Here is a 22,226-nt window from a genome sequence, read left to right on the forward strand (position 1 = left end):
CTAAGAAATGTATGTAATCCAGTGACATAAAAAGAATATATGCATGTAATGAAACTAAATGCTTTTACATTTTTTTACTTCCCCGTGTCAACATATATACAGATAATAATAATAATGTGTCTTAGCATACAGTGTTTTGTCAAAGCTTTTAGAGGAAAACATGAAAAATACTATTAAAATGCACTTCTTATAGTCAGATCAGAGACAAGCTAAATACAGCATCATCAATCAGTTCCAAGGTATATATATCAGTTCTGGACATACCTCTCCGGAAGCTAAAACACCTTTTAATTTTCCTGTAAGTTGCTTTGGGAATGAATGGGTTGGAGGACAAGGAAGCAGAGGGAGAGGCTGCTGCGTTTCGGTCTTCCAGCATCATACAGGTGCAAGCCCACGTGGGAACCAGTGGTGCCCTTTCCAAAAAGCATTTGGATGAGACCTATGAATCATTCCATGGACCCCAGATTTTCATCTTTAATGTCATCCTCTGGGTATTGTTTGCTTCTTTGTCTAGTTACTTCATTTTCTTTCTGTCAGTCATGGAAGGTTACTTAGAACCCAAATAGTTCAGGAAAAGACTTATTATCTGATCACATGACTGATGTTGTTTGTGAAGACTTCAAGAATAATCAGTTTCCCCTCTCAGTTGAAAGAAAAATGCAAAATTCTCATGGAAATAGGCAGCAACCTGGCTGATGATCCTCTCAGGCTTTTTCAGTTCATATCCTAGATATTAGTAACCTTAAAGATGAGTAGAGCGATGCCATGTTTATATTGTTACTCTCATTACCTCTTCCAATAAAGTTACTAATTGTTACTTTAACAGTGTTCCAGGTACCTGCAAGTCTGATAGTTAAGCTTGCTGGGAAGAATGTGAAAAGTTTTCTTTCCTCTCAGTTAGCAGAACTGAAACTGCGCCTCAGACTACTCCTTCGCCAAGGTATTAAGTGGCTTCATGTGCTCCAGGCACTTTACATACAGCATACAGGTGCATTTCTAAGCTGCAGCAAGCGGGAAAGTGTAAACAACTATCCCAGGCAGCAGTAGCAATGAATTCCCTAGCTCTGACTTTGAGTTGACTTCAAGCAGGCATCACGTGTGACAGCTTAGTGATTATTAAAGGTGCAGTCCTCCCTCTTCATTCCTTCTACAAATAACCTCTACTACTGCTTTACACTGCATCCATAATTCTCTAGCAGATTCCTTCTCAGCAGGGGTGTTATGTCAACGGCTGTTCATTTAGGACAGCTACATTTTACACATATATATATATATATATATATATATATATATATATATATATATATATCCCTTGTCCTACAATCATTAAAGTGTTCCTCTATGATTTATCCGAAGGAGCTATAAAAAAATTCTCTACAAATTTTTTAGTAAATGATGCGAGTGTGTCTGCTACAAACCATAGTTTAAAAGACATATTCATCTATATCTGTGCTACAAACCCCCCCTCCTCCCCTTCCACACATACACTTGCATCTGCACCGCTCCACTTCACAACTGTAGGTACAAACACTTTGCTATCTTATCAGACATTTGTTTACAGGGGAGGGGAGTGGAAGAAGAAGTGAGACACAGGGGTCATCTGAGGACCACTCATGTTTGTAAATAAGCTCACTGGATCTCTTTGACGGTGTGCGCTTAATGCCTTGGTTTAGCACCAGAGCACCTGGATGGTCTGCCCTGTGCAAAACATTCTTCTATTACTTTAGAACCACCCCTTTTATTAAAACATTAAACTTAACTTATGACTTATTAATTATGAATTAATCATGACAAAGAGTCGGCACAGAGACTTTATTACATGTGGTAATTGTGTGTGTGTGAAACTTTGAATTACTTCGCTCAGAGTGCGCCTACAAAAGCACATGCCTGCAGCATGGTGGCTCAGTGGTTAGCACTTCTGCCTCACAGCGCTGAGGTCATGTGTTTGATTCTGAACCAGGACCTTATTTGTGTGAAGTTTCTATTGTCTCATTGCAAAATGAACCCTAGTCTGTGTTTGCCTGTGTGCGTTAGGGAATTTAGATTGTAAGCACCAATGAGGCAGGGACTGATGTGATTGACAAATATTCTCTGTGTACAGCACTGTAGAATTGATGGCGCTATATAAATATATGATGATAAAAATGAGTTTCATTATACTGTCCGGAATTACAGCCTACCAGCTCTGAGCTTGTACAATACTCCTTCTTCAAAATGGAAATAGCCAAGTCCCCCTCCACACGGCAAGAAATGGTCATAAAATTGTTCTCTCCTCCCCACTGTCTTACTTATCAATGCTTTTTGCAAAAGAAAATCTTACTTCTGTACTGCTCCACAGAACAAAGCACATTATAGAACCTACTCCATACATTGCTAGGACCACCTTCTCCTCAATTAACTAATTTAGCTCGGGTAACTACAATGGTTAATTCAGTAAAGTCAGTCAGAGATTTGGGAGTATTTTGCACTGAGTGGGAGGGTCCGTAAATTCCATTTCACTAATAAAAGTATCAATACATATGCATTTGTCTCATAGTATTACTATGTATGCATTTGTTTCATATTTAAGTAGTATGAATATGAAGAAATACACACGATTCACACATTTTTGGCATGGAATTGCCATTCAGCAGACAGTCCAACCCTGAATTTACTCAAATATAGGTGCAAGCTACTATTTTGTCCGCAGTATTCTTAAAATATTATGACAGGACAAAAAAAAAGCCATGGGATGGTAAGCATGGCTAAAAATGAAATCACAGCAGTTATGAGACAAACTATTTATGTTCACGGTCATGTTGAGCCGGTCTCCCAATCTGTTGGCAAGTAACTTGTAATGTTGGCTTTTATGGGTTCATGCACCAATGTCCATCTGCCTCAACTGTCCGATATCTCTTTGTGAATCGAAATGCAGACTGTGTATACCCCTAAACTGGTGAGGTAACTATGTATTGAAATTAAGAATATGACTGTTCTCTACAAAATAGTAAAACAGCAATGTCTACATAATAGGCAATCTAGCTTTCATCACAGTAATTGTCTAATTTCGAAGTAATTTCTAAGAAGATAAAGTGGAGGTATTGTCCCGAGCTACAATATACTGCAGTGTATTGGTAGACATTAGTCAGACCTTTTATTTCTCTTTTTGACTGACAAGAAGATGCTCACAAATATTATAATAGATTGGAGTACATTAATTAGTATATAAGATAAAAACTGAACTTCAATATATGTAGTATGCTGAGGTTGAGGAAATAACTGCAATCAGTGTATCATTTTCCGTTCCGATAATTTATTATAGCAACTTATATTATATTGGAAAGGGGGTTTCAGTGTGTAACAGACAGCTCTAATGCATAACATATGTAATGTATATGTATAAGGGACCCATTTATCAACCTATTATTCACGCACAGAAGTAGTAAGGATGCTATTTATTTACAGAGAACCCAGCCTCTTCAATCACAAATCTAGTCCCCATAGTCTATGGGGACTGTCATTTTGGCCTATTTATCAATTTCTGAAGTTAGGAGCTTGATTCTTGTAGCTAACCACATCTGAAGATAACAGTACACCACTTTAAGAAGATCTAAATCAGAAATTAAATAGTGCACACTACCTTATTTTCTAAAAATCCATCCCAACAACACTAATGGTTATTTACAATACTGCAAAAATACAGACATAAGAGCAAATGCTTGTTTGTGATGTCCAGTATGAATTGATCTGCTTTTACAAAAGTAGCATGTATTAGTGAATCAAGATAGTGGTATCTGTGGGGTGTGCAACGTTTTTCATCCTATTATGTGTAGCTGGCTGGAACAATAGTTTAGGGTTATTCTTTATTGAATGTGGTTTAAGAACAGTCATTTACCTCTTATTGTACCTACAAGCAAAACAATTTTGTATTGCAGGATGAGAAAATTAAGTGAGCTTCAAAGGGGTGGAGAGAGTCATTTTATGAGGGTGTTTCTGGTTTTATATGGAGCTGCAGGGGACTTGATTTATATGGCTTCTTAGAGAAGGCAGAAATTGGGCATTGGCCTATGTTTTCAATAGGATGCCTTTTGCACCTTCCAGACCAGGGGCGGACCTAGATTTATTTTTAGGGGCAGGGGTGATTGTGCATCAGTATAGTGAGCTGCCGCTGGAAGCCCACTGCTGCTAGGGGGGGCGATTGCCCCGATCACACACCACCATGGATCCGTCACTGTTCCAGACTGTTCCACTCTATATGGGATAGCATAATCCTATAAATGTATTGAAAACATTCAAATGTATAACAGTGACACAAGTAATGAGCGTTAATGTCCCCCCATGCTCATGACTTGGCAAATAGTAAAATGAGGCTTGACAGAGATTTATGTTAAGAGAAATAAAAATGAAAGGTTGAAATGAATAAATTATATCATAAAGGCAGTGATAATTTAGAAGTGTCGGTATGGAAAATGTAATGGGAATGTAAGTGAATGGAATGTGATATTGTTATAATGAAGCCAGTAGGGAAAGTGATGGTATGGCATACACCCCACTTCTACCTCTGCATAAAGGGGTATAGGCGGGACTTCGAAGTGACATTTTGACTCTTCAGCCATATGAATTTCCATTCTGGAACTGTAATCATATCACATGTGGTACATAACAAAATGTGGTCATGCAGCTATATAGCAATACCCGGACAAATAGGAGCATTTGTGCAGAATTAAAGAGGCTGATGGGACAATTTTTTCCTGTTCAAAAATGACCTCCACTGGCTTGAACTAACAACAAATATATTATAAACCACTTTTTATTAAATGTAAATGTATAACATTAAAAAATAATCATCAGAATACTTTCAATATAATATTTTCTTAGCTATCAATTTTTGCAATATATTAGTCCACTCTAAAACAGAGAAAACTCTCCTATATATTAACATTTACTACATCTGGGACAATGCAGCAATCTCCCTACAAATTTATTTATACAGTATATATATTTTATATTTTCTCTCTGTTGTTTCCAAGTGACTTTGACTGACCTTCAATAATGCATAAGGGCATTTTGTATGCAAATATTCCAGTAATGTCCTAAGTGACTTTGTTGATGTTGTTTATTCAAGTATCATTGTTATTTTTCTAAAACAAGGAATGATGTTCTAGATACAAGCTTTCACCCCCAGCAGGAGTGAACAAACATTAATTTAATCATGCAGTTAATGATTAATATAGCTGCCAGCTCACACAGCAAAAATGATGAGGTGGGTCCTAGAACAAGCACAAGCACTGGTTGACTGGTAAAAAGTATGTTGTCCATGATAGAGATATACTCTGAACCAGTACTCAGACATCATTAAAAAAAGAGAAAAATGTGCTCTAGTATTAGTCTTAAAATAACAAAAATATCCAGTAAATATCTTAATATAAGCAAGCTTCATAAATGTGTATCATAAATAAAGAATTATCCACAGAAAATGATAAACACAGTATACATAGTATATTATGTATGTAATGTCATACTTGGCAACTCTCCCGGAATGTCCAGAAGACTCCCGCATTTTGCGAGAGTCTCACGGACTCCCGAATCTGCCCACTTCACTAGGAAGTACCCACTTTCTAGTGAAGTGGGCAGAATTAGGTCCCAAATGCTGCGATTCCTGGTGAATCGCGGCATTTGGCCAAAATGTTGCGCATTTTGGAGCCTCCCCCGGCAGGCTCCCGGAAACCAACTTTCTAAAGTTGGTAAGTATGTGTAATGTACATTTATGATTCTGGTTGCATCTCTTAATGAGAATTATTAAATATAATATTTAATGAATGTGGAATACCCAATTGTTTCAGTGAATTTATTTTGGAATTTACCACTAGTGTGTCAACAAATGTCCCTCCCACCCCCACCCCGGGAATAGGCTGTAAGACTGCAGCACCATTAATTACCACCCAGAAGTAACGCGGAGTGTTTTCATCAAAACTTTATATTTATTGCACTATGTATTTGGGTATACTAGTGCAGGATTCAAATATAACACTCTTTTGAAAATATTGTATATAAGATAAACATATAAAAATGTGATTTAGCTTCAACAAGTAAGGATGGAATGGCAATCATGACAATCTTGTGTTTGCATCTGCTCACTTTCGATCATATATTTAACATTTAGGAATTTTCCTCTGAATTCCTGTGCTTTGCCCCGTTTCTCAACAAAAAAAACCCTCAAAACAATTAGACCTGCTTAAAGGTGCAATCCCCTGCAAAATTAGATGTGATTCCTAAATAAATCACAAATCACTCTGTTTATCATTAAGAAGACACATGAAGTTATTTTTTTTTAATTAGAGTTGACTTAAGCTGTAAATAATGATTTACAGTTTGCTAAGTGTCATGAGATTATCATGACAACCACAGTCACATGACATATGCTGTAGTGAGCAGAGATGCTTTGATACATCCAGGTACCTTCCAACAATAAGATATACAAAATTGCCACAAATTAAGCCCCAATCTACTCAAACCCCCCCAGATCTGACCAGAAATACCCACTTTTGGGCAAATCTCCATTCAATTTCATGTAAGCCCTGCCTCTTTTGAGGCCAGTAAACCGGCACTGTCCCACCAAAATGGGGTCAATTGGGGGTATGCATCCATAACATAAACTTCCTCCCCACCCATCTTTTCTCTTTTTATAACATTACTTTGAGTATGCCTAGCAGACCCTGATTATCCAATAGGCTGAATTGGTTCCAGCCTAGAGGAGTGAGGCTTTTTTTTGGTGGAGGGGGGGAACAAATTTTTGGTGGTGCAAAAGACTGGTGTAAACTGAAATTAATTTTAAAATATAAGAAAAGCTGCTCCAAAGTAAAAAATAAATCATTAAAAAAAAAATTAAGTAAGCTTTTAATCTTGACATATTCCTATATTAAAGGCTGAAGCCAATGAGTCATCTTTGGTTGGACTCTTTATGATTAGCGAAAAGGAGAGATAAAGATGGCATAGACATAACAGCCCATCTGTGGCTGGGTGTAACGCTCCGGTCCCAAGGATAGTACCTGTCTCATTACCTGCAGTCCATTCATCTGGAAACTGCCATGTCCCAGCATCAGACATTCTCCAGTTCATTCATTCAGCTATATTCAGATCTGTGCAGGTGCAAGCCTATTGCACTTCAGAACCTCCTCCCTCTTTTTCATTGGCTAAGCACTTCTGGAGCACTATTTAAACCTCCTGGATTCACCTGTCTGATGCTTCAAGCTCACTTCCTGCAGCCTGTGGTTCTGGTTCCTGTTCTCCTTGTGGTTTGCCTGTGTTCCAGTCTGTTCTCAGTTCGTGGTCTGTGCTAAACCATTGCTGCTCCAGTACCTCTCTTACCATCTCTAGTGTACTCCATCATGACAGCTTCGGTTCTCTCATCGCTACCAGTCAGAGCCGCTATTACACCTGTGACTCCTCAGCTGCTATCACGAGTTACCTCCGCTACTCCAGCCTGCTCACAGTCTCTGGCCGTGTTGAACCTTCGCTGCTCCAGTACCTCACTTACCATCTCTAGTGTACTTCATTGTGACAGCTCCGGTTCTCTCATCGCTACCACTCAGAGCTGTTACTACATCTGTGACTGATCAGCTGTTACTACGAGTTACCTCCACCACTCCAGTCAGCCTTCAGCCTCTGGCTGTGTTGAACTTTTGCTGCTCCAGTACCTCCATTACCATCTCCAGTGTACTCTATTGTGACAGCTCCAGTTCTCTCATCACTACCGTTCAGAGCTGCTATTTCATCTGGGACTCATCAGCTGTTACTACCAGTTACCTCCACCACTCCAGTCAGCCTTTAGCCTCTGGCTGTGTTGAACTTTTGCTGCTCCAGTACCTCCATTACCATCTCCAGAGTACTTCATAGTGACAGACTCTGTCCTCTCGTTGTATACCACAGAGCACCTATTCTCCTAGTGACTCATTGGCTGCTGACCATCAGCCTATATTACTGTTGTGTCTGTATTTATACCACTCGTCTGTGGACTCCATCGTCTCCATCCACTTCACCTGGCTCCCCCACATCGTTCTGCTGTACACTCACTCACGGGATAGCGACCTGCAGATTTGGTGCAGCTAAGACCATACCTCCTTGTTGGGGTTCCTGGTGAAAACCACCTGTCTGTTAGACTCCGCGCCCGTGGGTGGGCTTAGCAATGTTCAGCAGAGCCTAGGGATCAATTTCCTGTAAGCCAACCGTGACACTGGGTCCCTGCACATTCCAGCTGCTGCACGTACGCGGTGACCATCTTTAAATTGACTCCGGCGCCGGGAAGGTAAACACCTTTGCTAGGCGCCGCGTGCATCAGTAAATGTTTAATGTTTGAATTAAACAAAAATAGATTTTAATATGTGCGGTGCCCTGTGATGCTGGGACAGTAATACCCATTACCACAGCATTGCATGGGTTACACCTAGGCGCCCCGGAATTGCTTAACTGTAAAAAAACAGGGGAAAGTACACTCCTCCCTGCCACTAGCTTCAATGATAAAAAGTGTTAACCTCTCTGGGCTGATTCACGTGCATGACTGCATGAATCAGTCTCAGATTGGTTAACCTTCTGCCAAGCTAGTTTCCAAAACTGTATAAAAAGATACTGTTTTGAACTGAAATGTATTATTATTCCATCTAACCTTCTGATCACTAGTACCCTACACTAGTGTGAACTGTCCTTATTAGGACACTTGAGCTAATAACCATCATTTGCTTCAAGAGCCTGTTTGACGACTACTTCCCTGCTGTAATTCCTGTGACCTGCAGATTAGACTCAACTCTAATCTGTTATCCGACTGTTCTGAGGTTTGGACCCAGCGTTTAGTACCACCGCTCTGCCTGCAGTCCATCCTGGTCACACCTTCTCCTTTACATCTTCATCCTCAGCAGTGCTCATTCATATCACCGTTGTTCTGATTTTAATGAAAATGAAAAGAGTGACTAAGATTACCATGAACCTTTTAAAAAGTCAAGTGGAGCCAAGTTTCAAAAACACTGGAACATAAACATTGGTGGGGAGGGAGGGTGAAGGAAACTGATTTTAAATTAAGGACGCATTAGGTTTTTTCCTACCGAGTATTAGCCTGAAGTGGATATCTAGGTGGCAATACTAGCGTATTAGCCTAGGGCAGCATGAAACCTTACTCAGATCAGACCCTGATGCCTAGCAATGTACTTCTATGCCAAAGGCTGCCAGAGATCAGGCGTTACCCTAACTATACTATAAATGGAATTGTACATTTATAAGCTAATTTTTGGTACACTAAGAGTTATTTCATACACTTCATACTTGTAATAAAACAGCCTCTGTACAGTACCCATGTACAGAGTACTGTTCAAAATAAATAAGTAATTTAAAAATGGGCAGCATAACCCCTCTCCAAATCCTCAATCAGCTGCAGCACTAGACAACCTGAGCTTGTTTCCACTATAAAAGGTTAGAACCAGCCACAGGCTGATCAGCGCAGTGCTGCTGCCCCTATATGACATGATGTGTGAGGGAAAGCAGTATGTACCCACTTGTAGAGGATTGAAGCTTGGTTCTGAAAAGCACTGGAGCTCTTACTGACTCCTGAGCTGTAAGTGTCAGGATAAATAACAAGATTGGGACCTTCAGAGGGGCAACTTTGACAAGTGACAAGTCAGTTAGGCTTTGTAGTGACTTTTGTAATATAGCTGCAATGCTATGCAATTTTTCCAGAGTATCAACAAACCTTCAAATGTGGGTGCATCTGCTATTTGCAGGGGGGTCCCACAGACCAGGAAGTGCACATAGAAGCACCTCCACAAAAAAAGAGGTAGTACACCCAACTCAGAGATGTGGAGACAGCTACAGTTACGACACTTACTATGCTCCCCGGGTGTGCGCGAGATGACAGGGAGAGCACTTACGCAGTTTGAGAACCTATGCACTCAGTATCCTAGACATACCTTGTCCTCCATATATGCAATCTTGATTGAATACTTCTTTAATACACCACCCAAATTTACTAGAGACTGGGAGTGCAGTATGGGGACTGCCATCTCCTAACAGGTCTAGTGTGATATTTTTCAACGTACCCAAGTTAGCTCAGTCAGTGTGCTGATGATTGTGGCACCAGGCACCCCGCTTCACATATGGTGGGATTGCACGACTCTCAGACCGTTCTGAGACACAGTTTTACTCATCACTAAGGCGATCGTGGGAACCGAGGTACTCAATTGTCTGAAATATTGGCTACTTAACCACATTAAATTAAATTTCCCACTACAAAACATTGAAGTACCTCAGCAGTACAGCGAAGGCTTTGATAGCGGTCCACTGGAGATCCCAACACCCCCTTCTATTAAGGAACGGTTTATGTTTGGACCTTTATATGTCTATGGATGAAATTATTTATTCCTCAGCTGATAAATACAAAGAATATCACTTACTATGGTTTGAATGGATTAAATTTAAAGACACCACATTGTATGTCCAATGGAACAAATGAGGCTCAAACACCCCCCCCCCCCCCACCTCATTATGCCCTCCTTCCCTCTCCTCTCTATCCCCTATCCATCAAAGAAAGTAAGCAATCGCATCACACTTGGTTTGTTCAATAACTATTCCTAACAGTTCCGCGCACTGGACTTTTCATTATCCTTGCCAGTTCGATGATCAAACCACCTTATGAGTGATGTAAAATGGTTGAATAATGTTATTTAAAATACAGCTTGAAACACAACTTAATTGTATATTATATGTATATGCCGTTTTATTTTCACAAAAAAAAAAAAACATAAATAAGAAAACAAGATAAAGAAAAAAAGAGGTAGTATCTCCATTTCTGTAGTTTGTAAATGAGCCTTAGCTGGAGTTGCATTTTTCCTCTATATCTATGTGGTTTCCTGATCTGTAAACACACTAAATACATAGCTAAATAGAATTACAGGTAATTTTTCATTATTTTTGCCTGAGTATATTACCTTAGTAATCACATATTTTCTGCTAAAGTGTTTTGTGACCTTTTCAGAATATTATTATGTCATTATTTCCCTTGTTATAATGCAGTTTAAACACAGTTAAAACAGATGTAATAAAGGGGGGTGAAACTGTAAAGACAATAACATAAATTTGGGTTTAATATATGTTAATGCAATTTGTGCCAAGAAATTTGCTGGTGGTAAGTATCAGAGGCGTTATAATGGAAGGTGGTAAAAAGAGCAAGTAATGTATTTTTTGTTGTGAGTTGAAATCACTAGGTGACATACCTTTATGTATAGAGAAAGTGACAGTGAACCTTCATTTTTGCAGAACATCATGGCTGTTAGAAAATTCTCAGCACAGGAATAGCTGCAATGCCATGCATAAGCTGTAACATGCCAATTACGTTCACTTGTTTATGTGTTTTTTTGTTTTGTTTTAAAGTTTATGAAATTATTTTAAAAAAACACAGACGCGGATATACAGACATGCACACACATACAGCCAAGAATAAAGACATGAATGCAAAAATATACATACCACCATACATACACATACCTGCATACATGCAAAGGCTTAAAAATAGTGATAGACAGCTTTTTCATCTCTGTATATACATTTTGTCAAGTAATATAGATGCTATATTAGGAGGCAAGCTCAGGAATGATGTAACAAATAATAATTATTTTGCATATAAATTTCCATGAAATCTAACAAAAATAAATATATAAACTACATGGACCAATAACATATATCATTATCCAACAACTCATCATTTCCCATCTTGACTACTGTAACCTTCTCCTCACCGACCTCCCTCTCTCCCACCTCGCCCCTCTTCAGTCCATATTTCATGCGGCTGCGAGACTTACCTTCCTCTCACGCCTTTGTTCATCTGCCTCCCCTCTCTATCTTGCCTTACACTGGCTTCCCTTCCCCTACAGAATTTTTTTTCAAACACCTCACCCTCACTTACAAGGCCCTCTCCCACTCAACTGCCCCTTATATCTCCAACCTCATCTCCATTCAATCTCTCTCCTGCTCCCTGTACTTGGCCAATGACCATCGCCTCTAATCCACACTGATCACCTTATCCAATTACCGAATCCAAGGTTTCTCCCAAGTTGCCCCCCTCCAGTGGAATGCTCCATCCGACTGTCCATTATTTCGGACTCCTTCAAACAGGCTCTTAAAACTCACCTCTTCCTTCAAGCCTACCAACCAACCACCTCTCTCTCTCTCCATGCTCGTTCTTTTCACCTCACTCTTCCAGACACCTTTAGTTGCTCTTCTTGCCCTTGATCCCCTCTACTGACTTTGTGCCTGCTGTTTTCCCTCCCTTTAGGATGTAAGCTCTTATGAGCAGGGTCATCTTCCCTTCTGCCTCTATACCATTTCTTCTGCTCCAACCTCACTATAATTGCTATATCTGGAGATGCTGGAGTCTTGGTATTACTCGTTCATTGTCCTGTACTGTTTTACCCTGTATAGTCTACTGTCTTGTAATGTGTATGGTGCTGCGGAAACCTCATAGTGCCACATAAAGGATAATAATAATGACAATAATATCTGACAACAACATAACACACATGTATTTCTACTTTGTAATTTCCAATTCATCACTGTTGAATTTTTGGCCAGTTTATCCACTCTAAACCAGTTTGTGCACTCAAGGTAGTTTGGTCTTAATTTAATCTTGAAAAAAAAGTTTGAAATAAAATGTACTAGTACGTAGATGACTGGGAACAATAGACTGTGGCTAAGCACACTCTTAGGTACTTAAAGCACACTGACCGAGAGCTATTATTACTCGACGACTCACTGCAGTCAATTATCTCAATAGCAGGTTCTAACCAAGCAATAGAGGGACAGAAGGTCACATAGGGGATGAGGAAATTGTTAATAATTTCTTTGCTACTTTGTCGTATGTTGCTATCCTGTCTGTCAGCTAATACCAATGTTGCCCTGAAGCATTAAATAAAATAAACAGCGATTTAATCAATAGAAAATGATAACTGCTGCTGGCATACATTACCAAACCCCACCTAACTAGTTTTTTATCATTCAAAAATCGATATCATTTTCAATAAAAAAATAGAATGTGAAGATATATATTAGCCAAGATTGTTGTCGCTGTTCTTAAAGTATAGATAAGATACAAAATTGCTATGCAGAGATAGATAGTGTCAATAGTTTTTGAATGTTTTTGCTTATTATTTATTATTTTGTTTTTATTTAGTATCTTTAATACTTGCTATGGGTTAAACTGTTTTCATGGATTGGGTGTTAAAATGAAGCGTTGGGAGACAGTGCATGAATGTGTAAACTGTCAGTGATGACAGAGGAGCACAAGACAGTTCTGTCTGTTCTGCTCCATCCTTGTGCTAAATGTTACTATGAAATGTCAGTCATAAGTGCTGAATTTGCATTAAAACTTCAAGTAAGGGAACTCTGTCCAGAAACCTCCGACCACCCATTTGTTGCACTCTCTATCACTGATCACAGCAGGATGTCCTATGGGAGTGCAGGGACCTCTTGTGATGGTTGGATGGTGGAACTATGAGCATTAGGGGATAACTAGGCTTGGGAACCAGGGACTTACTGCCTGCCAGAGAGACTTGTAGTTTCAAAACAGTGCTGCTGTCAAGTTCAAGCAAGTTTGCATTTTTCTTTTTACTTTGTTTTAGTTTTGAATCTGCTTGATACAAGCTAAAACAAAATAGGAGTGTAAAGAAGATGGTGAATAAAGAGGAACAGAAGAGGGTGGGAAGAAAAATAAAACTTATAGAAAATATGTAATCTCCAAGCCCCCAGCTCACTTGGTATAGTCCATGGGCTGGCACACATGGTCAGGGGGCATGTTGTGTGTTACATGGTGCCAGGCCAGGATGGCTGTGGCATAATAGGCATGGGACTATGTGGATCTCTACAGTTCCCGCTTGTTTCCCTAGCAAATACCATACCAGGGTGGCTTCGATGAGCTCCTGAGTTTTTCAGTGCAGAGGCTCATTCACTGCTTTAAATGCCCCTACGTGACCCCCGACCATAGGCGGATTAAGGGGGGGCACAGGGGGCCCCCGCCGCCGCGCGCATAACCTCTACTGATTTTTCTTTATTTTTTTTCCTTAATGGCGGTGGCGGGGGGCCCTCGGAGAGAGGGGGAGGGTTGCGGTCGGGTTCGGGGCTCCCTGCGTTGGTGGGGGGAGCAGGATAGTGGAAAAAAAAATATATAGATACTACTCACCTCATCGTAGCGACGGCGTCCCTCCTCTCTGCACTGTTAACACTGAATGACAGGCGTGACGTCATCAAGTCACGCCTGTCATTCAGTGAGGAGCAGCGCGGAGAGGACCAGGAAAGAAACAGTAAGACAGAAGAGAAGAAAGAAGCTACAAGAAAGGTAAGTAAAAAAAAAAAAAAGGGAATAACGAAGAAAGGGACACTATGTAGGAGAAAGGGACACTATGTAGGAAAAAGGGGGAGAAGAAAGGGACACTATGTAGGAAAAAGGGGGAGAAGAAAGGGACACTATGTAGGAAAAAGGGGGAGAAGAAAGGGACACTATGGAGGAAAAATGGGAAGAAGAGAGGCACAGTAATGAAAAAAGGGGGATAAGAGAGGCACAGTAAGCAAAAAAGGGGGAGAAGAGAAGCACAGTAAGGAAAAAAGGGGGAGAAGAAAGGCACAGTAAGAAAAAAGGGGGAGAAGAGAGGCACAATAGTGGGGACAATTAATTAATTTAAGATGGGGTGGTTTGGGCGCTACTGAATGTGGGGGTGAGTTTGGGGAGAATGAGGTCCCTTTATTAAAATGTGCCTATGAATTATTTAATGGCAGTGACGGTTGCGGGAAATAGGTATATTTCTGAAATGTAAATACTATTAATTTATTGCTGGGGCTGTTTGTAGGGAGGGAAATAGGTTTATTTATTAAAGTGAATACTATTATTTTAATGTTGGGGCAGGAGGAAGGCCTAATTATTAATCATGGGTGGTACTGATTTAACGCCGTGGGTGGCTGTAATTTTCTAAATGTACCCATTTTTTTTTTCCAAGTAGGGCCCCTAACATTCCAGGATCCAGACAAGCCGCAACTAAAGAAACCTGCAGCACAGGTGGTGAAAGTGAGAAGAACAGGTAGGAGAGAGCAGCAAAGTCTGTGAAATGTTGTGATTCTAGTCACCGTTCAATGGTGTACACAACAATGCAGGTTTTTTGTCTGTAGGAGGGTGGCCTGTCCATGCCCAATGATGCATTATCAATGGTATTTTAATTTGCGGTATCATTGCTAGTTTTAATGTGCATTATAAATTTTATTTTTAAAGTTCGGTATCATTGCTAGTTTTAGCGTGCGGTATCATTGCTAGTTTTAGTGTACGTTATCAATGGTATTTTTAATGTATGATATCATTGCTAGTTTTAATGTGTGGTGTCAATACCCATTTTAATGTGGTGTTTTGATGATTGTTTTAATGTACAGTATTTTAGTTTGTGGAAGCAATGATTTTTCTTATGCAGACAACCTAAGCGAGCCCTCTGGGAGAGCTGTAAGTGTCATACTGTGGGCTGTAGGTGATGTAATGCAGGATGTGTCACTATGCCCTTAATTTTAGATCTTAGGGGCCCCCCTGTCTTAAGTGCCCCGGGCCCCCCAAAGCCTAAATCCAGCTCTGCCCCCGACTACTGGCATGAAGGAGAAGAAGCCAGCAGCTTCTCATATGAGGAGATGTCAGCTGCTGCCCCTCAATGTCTGTGGTAAGCTGTGAGTGTGGCACTTGGCTATCATGTCACAGCCGAGCTTCACACTTCCAGTCTGAGGTGCAGAGAATACCCCTAATGCCTGCTGAGGTAAGAAACAGCCGACAAGGGGGGAGGGTACCACCTCAGAGTGTGTATGTGAGGGTGTGGGGGCACCTACACTGAATGCGGAATTACTGAAGTGATGCTTTATTGTGATGGGAAGTACAAATGACATTTAAGTGTGATGTCGTATAAACAGTCCTTAGGAATCAACTATCCGATATAGGTTATTACTAATAGATCATAGTTTAATAAATCGTCATTTGATAGACTGTCATTAATTATTAAAACAACAGAAACTTTATTTGTGCAAGCTCTTTGGTAGTATAGTTTATGTTCTTGTTAATTATTAATACAATTAATATTTGATTTAAAAGGAACCACAACAAATATCTTGTACAGTCACTGCAATAAACTGTACACTGTCTAGAAAAACACATATTTATTTATTCCCTGGTATAATTCAGTACTGTGCTATTAATGCATTACAATATATTTCATTATTGCCTTTGTGATATGCAAAACTCACCTCCTCCAAAAGGCGCCCATATGACTCTGCGGATAGACTTCACCCAGTCTTCCATGTCGTTCTGTGTGCTGGCCATAAGAAGATATGTTTCATGATTTGCAGTCATTCGCTCCCGGTCTCCCCCTACAAGAATCAGAAGAAAAATATTACAAATATGTTCTCTACAACATCAATGGTAAGATATTGTTCATAATCTATTAATTTCCATTCAGTCCAGTGAAAGGCTAAATAAGAGTATACTCAAAACCCATAAACATTATATGAAAGCAATTATTACATTCAAGTGCATCATACTGTATGGGTCATCATACATGTAGTATACAAACCAATATGAGATCAGCTACAGATCAATTTTGTATTCTGCAAAACACACCTGTGTCTCAAATATGGTAAGTTCTACTAAGTCGCCGAAATATAGCCGATTGAGAAATGTAATCATATATCAGCAAAAAGCAAATAACTAATTTGTCCAGATTCACCTAAAATTCTCTGGATAATTTACGACCCTTGGAATTCCAACCAATCACAGTGAATGATTTGTAAAGAAGGGTCAAGCAAATATGGCACATATCTTTAGTCTTGTAAAAGCTTCTTGCCTCTCTGGCACTCATTCTTTGTGAATTTTTCTAGGCAAAAATATCTTTGATTGCTACTACTTGTGATTCTGACTTAGTACCTGAGGTGTTCAGGTACCCAGTCAATACACTGCTTGTTTTCTCAACTGGTGTAATTTTTCTTTACAATGAATGACTGATGCAAGGGAAAAAAACACAACAGCTATTTTTTCACTTGTCATTGTCATCAGTAATTCTGTGCATCCTTCTTTCTTGAATCCCTTATTGTTTTTGGAAGTCCCAACATCAAGTTTATTATGTTAGCTATCAGTAACTATGTAGAAAATGGTGACTTGTGTGCAGAAAAGTAAAGTACCCCACCCCCTTCCAAAAATGTAGAACCAATAACAAAATATCAGAGCATGTCATGGTGACTAGCCCTCCTTCAACTTTCAAGAAAGTTACCAAATCAAGAAATAAAAGCCATTCAATATGTAAAAGATAACATGGTAATGGTTAAGTGCGTAGTAGGTGCAAAAAAGGGTCAGTCAAGGTCGCCAGGGAATAAAGCTCAGAATGCTGGAACTGATCCATCCAACATAGTTTCTTTTGACAAACCAGATGGTATTTTCAAAAGTAGAATGAATTTTACATCTACCATTGTTGTACTTGCTGTTGGTGATGTGGATGAAGAATTGAAGTTTTTGCGAAGTACAAACTACATATTTTGATTAAAAAAATTCAGTTGGGGGCGGGCATCACCCAGTTTCATCACATTTCAGGCGAATTAGATCCACAAACATTTCCGAACCTGTGTACTTTACATACATGCAAACTCAGGGATTCATTCAGGCTCATTGTAAAAAGGTTAAATTACGCAAGTCCACAGCATTCAATAGTCTTTGTGTGTACTGAGTGGGATTCCCTGGCTTAGTTTCTCTCATCTACCACTCCACTCTTTCACCTGAAGATGAGCACCTAGAGCTGTTTGAGGCTGCTTGGGAGATCAACACCCAGAGGACTTTGGACCATGAGGGATGGTCAAGGCTCAGATTTACAAGGCCTCCATAAATACTTCAATCAGGAAAAACGCTAAAAGTATACACCGGATGGTACTTGATACCCACTAGGCTTCACAGACTTTACCCTGGTACATCAGGTCTCTGTTGGTGGGCATGGGGTCTTTTTTCCATTTTGGTGACAGTGCCCTCATGTCTCCACTCTGTGGCTCCATGTGTCTGCTCTCCTAACTCAGATTCTGGACTGTGAGGTAACCCCTCATCAAATAGTTTTGTTGCTCTGCTCCCCAGTGAAAACTGTTACCAAACATATCGTTGGTGCAGCATGTCTGTGCAGCTGCGCACTTGCAGATAGCCAAGCACTGGAAGTCCTCTCGTTCCCTGAGCCTTCAGGCAGTTGTCTCACAGGTGTGGTACATTGTATCGATGGAATACATCACTAGCTTTCTTCAGAACTACTTTACATAAGGTATGAAATCCTTGGTACACCTTCCTCCAATCCACATTGCCTAGTACCCAATAAATCGCTTTTTAGGCCCATGTCACTTGGGAACTTTAGGACTCACGGGAGAGGGACTAGCCCCCTGACTCCGCTTGGGGTACCCTCTCATTCTCCTCTCCCCCTCTATAGTCTTGGGCGGCAGTTGTGCAGGTCACTTCACAATGTACATGCAAAATAAATGTATTTTTGATAACACTGGGTAGCCACAGGCATACTCTTTCGTATGTAATGAAATTACACTGGTGTCTGCCCAAATGGTGTCTGCCAAAAGTTTGAAAATCACAGCATGAATAAGTCAACTCCCTCACAGTGAAGATGTATTTAATTTAATGCATGTTTTATATACATAGAGTTTTAACGGTTTTTACTAGTATTCTGCACAGCTTCTTAGCTGCTGACCTATGAGTTCTTGTCTTACATCAACTGAATAACATCCAACCTCTGCCATTTTTACAGTGCTACTAGCTCCATTGTTTGCAGAACTTGCAGCTCAAGAACAATTGAACTTTTAAAGTTTACTCAAACAGATTAGAAGTATTAGAGCAAACATTTATAGTAATATTTGCAAGACTATTCATTTAGTATACTTTGCTATTATAGTTGTTTTTTGCAATAGCAAGATATAAATAAATAAGAACTACAATAAAAGAAAGATGAAAGCTCAATTTGACAAGAAAAGTTATGCAATACTATTACTGAATCTAATCTGGAGACCATGGCAGGTGCTTTGTCATGTAATGTACCCCGTACTCCTTTATTAAGTAGTAATATTAAATAATATACGAGTAACTGTAACTGCAGCAATCAGCCATTCTGATTTAAAGCAGCATTTCCAGGTAGAGAGTCTTAAAGTCCAGGCAGAAAAACAGAGCTTTGCGAGCCTGCAGATGGGAGTGTAAGTGGGAGCAGGGCCGCCATCAGGGGGGTACGGGGGGTACTGTTGTACCGGGCCCGGGCTCACCAGGGGGCCCGGAACAACAGCGCAGCACAGACTTACATGGGGCCCCGCTGGTCTCCGCTACTCTGTCTGCAGCCTGGCTGTCACCGTGACAGCCAGGCACCAGGATGCGATTGCAGGGGTGGAGGAATCATTCCCCCTGCGATCATGTGCTCTGCCTGTGACAGCCAGATCACATGATCATTCCCCTGCAATCGCATCCTGGTGCCTGGCTGTCACGGTGACAGCCAGGCTGAAGACAGAGTAGCGGAGACCAGCGGGGCCCCAGTTAAGTATGTGTTGCTTTTGCTCCATGATTGCTGAAGGCGGCCCTGAGTAGGAGGGCCAATCAGAAGGCAGCTTCTGAAGGGAATTCTGACTCACACCCTCTCCACAGCCATTTATAAGCTGTGAGCAGAAATACATCCTATCTAGAAGTGCTAGAAAAAGTGAAAGGGTTAAATACATACATGTTTACACCAGTACTCCTTATTGTGGAACTGAAACAAAAGACTCCTCTTTAAAACATTAGTAGAAAAGAAATATGTTTTAACCAACTTGTGTGTAATATAGATTGGAAGAAATTGAGATAAGCTGGTGTCAAAAATTCCACACAAATGTTTACATGATAAGATGTTTACTTTCTAACACATAACAAATATCTTGTTATTGGAATCAGGTGCGGAACTATAGATGGCTTTGGTGGCTCAGCTGCTACAGTCCCCTACTCCCCCTCAGGCCCCAGCTGTAGCTGAGGCCTCATCTGAGCATGCGCGGGTATGGTGCATGTGAACTGGGTAAATGCGTCAGACCGTGCATGCTTAGAAGAGGCCCCTGCTCTGCTCTACTGAAACTTCACAAAGGGGTCCAGCAATTCACTGTTCCACCGCGGGTACCTTTTAGGACGTGCTGCAAATTTGTGTGTAAACAAATGCTTTGATATAAACTGCAGCTCATTTTTACACAGTGGAAGCCATTATAAAGCAATAAGGGTCTATTTATTAACACTTATGGCAGCGATCAGAATCTTTTTAGGCCAATTTGCTAAGAAAATATCACTGGGGCAGCTAAATTCCTCCTGGTAATACTGGTTAACAGTGGTAGGAGGAGTCTTACCATTCACCAAGCCAAAGCTGGGACCATCTGAACAGTATGCCGGTTCAAACCTGGAAACCTAGACTTGGGCTTCTAGTTCCAGATTCAATAAACAAAAATGATTAAAGTTAAAAAAATATTGAAAAAAAAATATATGAATTAAATAAAAACACAGAGAAATGCTTTATTTTAATAATGAAGCATTTTTCCTGTGGGCACCCATTACTAAAGCCACCCTGACAGTTACTGATGTCCTTGGTAAATAGACTTCCCCATGCATTAAAGTATCGCAGGAGCCCCCGATGATGGCTGCCACTTAGGATTGCGGCCGATAGTCTTCACCAAGCAGGAGCTGTGGTAAATATGGAGAAGCCTTAAATCCAGCAAAACACCCCAACTCTCTACTTAAGGAGCCCCTCAAAGGTTAAAACCTACAGTGCACCAATGCTCTGTAAGTCAGCTGCTGTCACTTTGCTTATTCTACTTGCTACATATACCAATATAGCCTCACAATATATTGTATACACTTTGTTGCACTCATTTGATTTTTCAGGAGCTGATTAAAATAACGTAGGATTTAAGCATCCATGTTTTGTCATTGGCTATGCTATGTGTGCACTGTACTGGCATCTCAACATAGAGCTTCTCCTTCACCTACCGATCAATAACAGAACGGAGAAATGGAGGAGATAACAGATACAGATAAATATAAATATGTATTGTGGTCATAAATCCTTATAAACAGTGGCGGAACTATCATTGGTGCAGCAGGTGCGGTGCACCGGGGCCTATGGAGATAATGGGGCCCCCAGCACAGGGAACTAGCAAGCAGTGGGGCATGGTTCCCTCCTCCCCGCATCCCTGCACCAGGTCCCACAGCTCAATAGTTCCACCTCTGCTTATATAAGCCCTTATTAAATAGTGTTCAACTTTAGACCTAGAGAATTGAGCAATAAATAAAGTTAAACAAAGGGGTACTCACCACAGACATGTGGAGGTTGGTTATAACCGACATTACAATATTCTATTACGTGCAAAAAATTGTCACCACAAGATGGAAATAAACTCTTTAAATTCACTGAAGTCTCTGTCCAGATTGGGAGGCAATTATATGTCCTGGAGAAGTAGTGTCCCATCTTAGTATTTGTTGCTAATTTAACTTACATATTTTTTATGATTGGAACAAACAGATAAAAACCACTCTATTAGCAGAAGTAATGTGAAGTGGCGGGTGGCTTTCCATTCATTTGCAAATGTGTGCAACTGAGATTTCTGCATTTTTATGTACAAGTAGAAATAGCAGCTTCTTTGCTGGGTAAAGTAGTGTACTGGATGATTTTTCTCTGTGTTTGTTCCTTGCTGGGTAACCCCAACCTTTCAAGAACCTGCCATGAACCTATAGATTTATTGAGCAACTTTGCACTTCTCTAATATTTTTATGATTACCATTATCTAATTATCATTGTTATACTGCAGAAGTTGAGAACCATGTGATTTTAATATGTTCCTTTTACTTTTCAGTCTCTCTATTTGTATTCACTGATGCTGCAATAATAAAGCAAAAGCATATATTTTTCTTAAAAAGACCTAGGACTTATCTGGGCTAGCATCAGACATCATCTCAGGCTTAGCAGTTTGAGCATTCTGTAATCCTATCCAAAGCCACAGGACATGAGCAAACATCCCCGTCATCAGATATAACCTGCTGTATTCCAAAAAACTGTCAACCAGTAAATGAGACGGGAATAACAGCACACTCATGCAGCGTATTCACTCACAGCCTGCTCACTGCTGATACCACAGTTTCTATTGAACTCTACCCAGCTGATATTCAGTGTAAACCA

General features: G+C 40.2%; 1 protein-coding gene across 8 annotated transcripts in view; it reads right to left on the reverse strand.

The window, feature by feature from the left end:
• Positions 1-22,226, reverse strand: part of ARHGAP24 (Rho GTPase activating protein 24) — a 706,220-nt gene that overhangs the window by 51,336 nt on the left and 632,658 nt on the right. For 7 of the 8 annotated variants that reach the window (XM_075203159.1, XM_075203188.1, XM_075203169.1 and 4 more), the window contains one exon: positions 16,276-16,398. In XM_075203159.1, coding sequence (XP_075059260.1) covers positions 16,276-16,398 — 123 coding nt within the window. Of the gene's footprint in view, positions 1-264; positions 644-16,275; positions 16,399-22,226 lie in introns of those variants that run through there. The other variant, XM_075203205.1, reaches the window with a different exon arrangement.

This window comes from Mixophyes fleayi, chromosome 1 (genome assembly GCF_038048845.1).
Source record: "Mixophyes fleayi isolate aMixFle1 chromosome 1, aMixFle1.hap1, whole genome shotgun sequence".
Lineage (NCBI taxonomy): Eukaryota > Metazoa > Chordata > Amphibia > Anura > Limnodynastidae > Mixophyes > Mixophyes fleayi.